This window comes from Rhinopithecus bieti, unplaced genomic scaffold (genome assembly GCF_001698545.2).
Source record: "Rhinopithecus bieti isolate Rb0 unplaced genomic scaffold, ASM169854v2 scaffold_23234, whole genome shotgun sequence".
NCBI lineage: Eukaryota > Metazoa > Chordata > Mammalia > Primates > Cercopithecidae > Rhinopithecus > Rhinopithecus bieti.
The window spans coordinates 34928-40237 of NW_016810724.1; the positions used below are offsets into that span (position 1 = coordinate 34928).

The 5310-nt window shown below is 38.5% G+C and overlaps 1 protein-coding gene across 1 annotated transcript in view; it reads right to left on the minus strand.

Moving 5' to 3' along the window:
- Positions 1 to 934: 934 nt before the first annotated feature.
- Positions 935 to 5310, minus strand: part of LOC108542601 (protein unc-13 homolog C-like) — a 43148-nt gene continuing 38772 nt past the window's right edge. Inside the window, 2 exon segments of the mRNA XM_017892680.1 lie at positions 935 to 2234; positions 2236 to 3686. Of these exon segments, the coding sequence (XP_017748169.1) occupies positions 935 to 2234; positions 2236 to 3686 (2751 nt within the window).

Genomic DNA, 5310 nt, shown 5'->3' on the forward strand with positions numbered 1-5310 from the left:
TATAATAATAATATGCAATTCACTTAAATTGAGATTGTGAAGGACTATCCCAAAAATGTAAGTAATTAGCATGCAACTAAAATAAATGGTAAGGGACTGGAGTAAGTACAGAGGAAGTTGGGTTGAGAAATAAAAACTAAACAAACACTTACATTTACATATAACTATCACTTTCCAAAAGTATGTAATCCAAAGTTGTTCCCACAAGAAAGCAATTAAACTTGTTAAGGTACTCTTCTCATTTCCATGGTGGAGAAGGGACTTTATTCTTAACGAGGTAACTACTCAACTCTATCCCCTTACTGATCTCTTCTCTAAGAATAGCTTGTGACCACTCAGGCATGACCTAGGGCCTTGGTTCTAATGCTCTCCCTGACTGTGCCAGTAGGTTGTAAGGGAGTCCATGGTCTTCCATGGGACTGACCTATGGTAGCCTGTGCAGACACAACTTTTCCTATGGGCAACCCCTAAATTGTTGAATGGATAGGAAAATGAGTGACTATGTCTCATAGTCGATCTTTTCATATTTTTTAAGATTAACTACAACTTTCTCTCCATCCCTGTAAACTTAATGGAACCAAGAAATAGACGCCAAGCTGTTGGCTTAACCTTTGATTTCACTCACCTTTTCTTTGACAACCAATGCCACAAAGTTAGTTGATGTAAAATGCGGTTTGTGCCTACATTGAGCAGAGAAATCTGATCCACAATGTGTTGGGTTAAGTTTGGGCTCATTCCAATATGACCCATTTAACATATTCTTTTATTTTAAATCAAGCCCAACTTCTTAGGAGAGCTGTCTGAGTAAAATAAAATGCTCCTCAGAGGAAGCATGAAAAGTCATTGCAAGCAAACTCTCACCCAAGTAAACACAGAACATGCTCTAAAGAAGTGCTACCCCATGTTAAAACACAATTAGCTTACAATGTAGCATTTAAACATGAATACCTCCAGCCAAGATCCTCTCTTCCAACTCCGCCATTTGTTTTTTATAGGCCCTTAAAGCTGCTTCTTTGAAAGAAGGACGAATTCTCTTTGGCTTTGTGATCTCCACTGGCTGTTCAGGAATGTTTTGGTTTTCATCTTCTCTTATTTCTATCTCAGCTGATGTTTCATTTAAGGGTTCTAATCCCTCTTCACTAACCATATCATCTGCCGGACCATCATAACCCTCATCTTGTGGGGTTTCATAAGGTGTTTCATATAAAAGGTGATCATATTCTTGCATTTGTTCATCTGTTTCAGCAATACTAGTCCTGTTTTCTAGTTTAGCAAGGACTTGTTCCATCACTTCAACATAATCTGTTTCATTATCAGCCACTGGTTCAGTATAATCCTCCTCATCCTCTGCTTTATAGTAATAGGGCTCTGTGTAGACATCAGAGTCAAGTGTGGTACTTGACTCATTTGCAGTTGATTGAGATAATGTCCGAAATCTCCCCATTAATGAAGAGCCACTGTCCTCATACCCACTCAGACTCTGTGTGCTTTTGTTCCATACTACTTCCAAGGCTGATTTAGCCCTCTGCAGTGTAGATCCAAATTTTGGAAAGCTGAAAGTCTTATCAGAAAGGTCAATGCTTAATCGACTATGCCATGATTTGGGTGGGGCATCCTCTGAATCATCACTTTGCAATTCACTTTGACTTCCATACATCATGGACAACTGGTTTTGATTTTGGTAAAGCTCATTAGAATTAGCTCCCTGATAAGAATCATATTGGCCAACCCATTGGCCTTGTGGTTCATTATCCAAGCCAGGGCATGGAGAAGAGTTGTCATCTTGAGTAAGTCTCTCTGAGTCATCTTGAAGATCACTGTGGCACTTTCCCAAGTATTCTAGGTCTTTATTGTAAACACCCAGCTGTTGGTCAGAAAGACTATTTGTTTCATAATCAAAACCTTCCTGGGTGGATGAATCCAAGCCTAAATCAGCTCCTTGCTCTACTTGATTCCATTCCTTCCATGGAGAAAGATCCTCATGTAAAGAGAGCTGAGAATCACTGTAATGACTCCGGTCTCCAGATGCACACACCATGCCATTACTCATTCCACTATCCACAGTTTCTGTGTTTTCAATTTCAGTCTGCCCTTGGATACCCTGAACGCTTCCATTCAAATACTGGTCCTTGGGACTGTCATACAGGGTCGCTGTTCCTTCCTGTTTCCTTTGCCATAGCTCTCGGTCCGAAGATGACAGGAGAGAGCTTCCATTAGTTCTAGTGAAAACTGATTTTCTGAAAATCCTCTGAGAAAGACTGACACAATTTGGAAAAATCTGATTCAGAACGACTAAGTTTAGCAGTGAAAAAATCACTCTGTGAGTGCCAGAGAGGTGTTGCATCTGCATAATGGGTTGTGGTTTGCTTTTCCAAGATATCTGATTCTGGCAACTGTGAGGAGATTTTATCATAATCTGATTTATTTGAAATTCTGCTGCTATTAGCAGTTTTATTCTTGGATCTAGCACTGTGTGATTTTGAGCTTGGCTTGGAAGTACTTCCCTTTGTTGGAAGCTCTGACTTGGAAAGCACAGCGTAACTGTTTCTATTGAGGTCAGATTCAAGATCTTCATCACTGTCATCAGGTGACTGCCAATTGTTCTTGATTTTTGGCTCTGGAGTAGACAACTTCATATCCATACTCTCATATGTCTGGGAGGATGGTATCCCTTTCTCTTTTCTTTCTCTGATATCATGAGTTAGAATATCTGTTGAAATTCCAATGCCTGTTCCTTTGAGTTTATATGATTTTTTTAAGACAGAATCCCTTTGCTGAGGGGTTTCAAAGTACACAAGTATGGGTCGAGGCTTTGCATTTGGACAGTCCCTCTGGTGTCCTATCCTCTGAGCAAATTCAATTTTAATAGCATTTGGTGCATCTGAAAAACCCATTTTATCTATTAGAATTTGGTACACCACACTTTCAACATATTCAAATCTGTCTTCAGGCACATTTAAAAATCTCAGGCTTGCCTTGCTACCCATATGACCTAAGTGCTTAATATAATCATGGATGTCTCTTGTTTCCCTCCGGGACTGGACAAACCCTGTACGTAGCTGCTCAATTTCACTTTGTACAACCTCCACACTGCTAGAGATCTCATCGATGGAATGCTTGAGAGCATTGACATGCCCTCGTAGTTCAGAAAGTTCTGTTTCAATCTGACTTATTCCCTGAAGTTCCTTAAAGATCATTTCCATGACATCATGTGTTTGGCTAATGCAGCCAGAGGAACTGAACCCTGGCTCCAGGGCATTTGTCTTTGGGTTTCGGATAGTTCTGTCCAAAGACTTGCTTCTTATTCCCCAGGATTTTTTCATGGTGCTTAACTCAGAGTCTGAGGAGACACACTCTTGACTCTTTTTCCATTTTCTCAGTTTTCGTAAAGCCCCCAGTTTTAAGCTATGTAGAGTACGCTCACCGTCAGAGCTGCCCTCAGAGGGTGCAAGGCTGCTTGAACTCTTTCTGTTGCGTCTAACTGGCATTGTGTGTGTTGATTGTGCCTGGTTTTCTGTGCTACTCCTTAGTTCATTTAATGATTCTGAGTAGGAACTCTCAATTGAAGACAGCTCTTGAAGCAGATCCTCATTATCAGTGTTGGTTACTTTAGTATTCTTTTGTAGGCCATTGGCAATAGCTACTCGGTAACTGAATGTTGGCGAGAGGGAAAACTCTTTACTAGCCTCGTCTTCCTCAGTGGATAAGTTGTGAGTAGATGAACACTTTGCAATCTTCTTTACAGTGCTTTTAAAGGTATAAGAAAATTTGGGGATTTGGTCTGGCCAGCAGTAGGAAAGTCTTGATCCTTTCTCTGCTGACGATACTCTTTTTTTTTGTTTGTATTTCCCAATTTCTTTGTAAACATTCCTTTGCAAAGCTTATGAATGTAAGGTAAAATCAAGCTCTTGAAAAAATTAGCCACCATGGAGAGCAATTAGTGCAAGTTTTCTGCCCCAGAAAAGTAAACAAGTATCAGGATGAAAATCTGAAAATCCAAGGCAAACATCACTGTTCAGATGTTCTGTGAATCACTGGAAAGAGCAGGAAGGGCAGGCGTGGCTCTGCCACATTGTCGCTGTCCTGTGCAAACCAGAAGCAAAGCTTCATCTATGAAAGACATTCTTTCCTGGAGGAGGGGTTTCATGAATCTCTGTCATTTCCACACAACTCCATGTAGTGTCTAAAAGAAATGAATGTTAAATATCAGAATTCAATTCTAGATTTATTCGATTTCCAACATGTTTCAAAAGTATTCGTAATACACAATGTGTGAAAATTGCAGAGGAGGCAGGAGCATACATGAATTTCAATGTAAATTTACTTTTAAAATAATTACTTAAAACAAATCACTACCAATAACTATGTTTATAATGTTTTTTGATAAATCATTCATGGGTGGGCACAACTGAAATAGTAATAAAAGGTAATAATGGTTATTTAGAAAACATTGAGTAATATGACAGGCAATTTATGCAGCCATGTTAACTTCATAAAGTCATTTCTACTTTACTTTCTTTCCTAATAACATGTTTACTTACACAAACATAAGAATTTAAATCTAAATATATTCCCCTCACATCCCAGATATTCAAAATTCACAAATTAATATTATCTCTATATATAAAACCTGTTTTTATTCATTCAAATAATCTTTTTCTGACCACACAAATAAGTAATCTCTATGATGACTAGTTTCTTGAATTATGTGAAGAAAAAGAAAATAAAGTTAACATTTAATTTTGCTGGTTTGCCAGCACAGGGTCTTATATGTAGTAGGAATTCAAAGTTTCATTGAATTGAACTTACTATTTTATCAGTGAAATGTAACCCAGAATAATAGTAACAGTCAAAAGGCTTTGTTGGTATTCCGGTATGTGTTTTGGTAGGTAATCTATTTAATTCATTAAAGAACACATCATAAACTACAGATTGTCTCAGAAATCTGCTCTTTTATCAGCTCTCTCCACTTGGAAATCTGCCAATTTCACTTCAATCAGGCTCCACAGGGGATTTCGGAATACATGCTCTGGCCAGGAGCCGAGCTTCACAAGAGAGAGGTGAGCATAAGGGAGAAGAGGAGGAGAAAAGATGGAGTGAAAGAGATGAACTCTAAAGAAGCCCAAGTCTTTCTGGATTTCAAATACTATCAGAGTAAAACTCTTCTGCTCTGAAACAGTTTGGTATTCATTCACAAACGCAAACCAGGACCTATTTTCTACTACTAAAAACGTCAAGAAATTTACTTTTGAGTTAAATTTAAAAAGCTTTTTTTTACTCCTATGTGACATCTCCTTGTGAAGAAAGGTC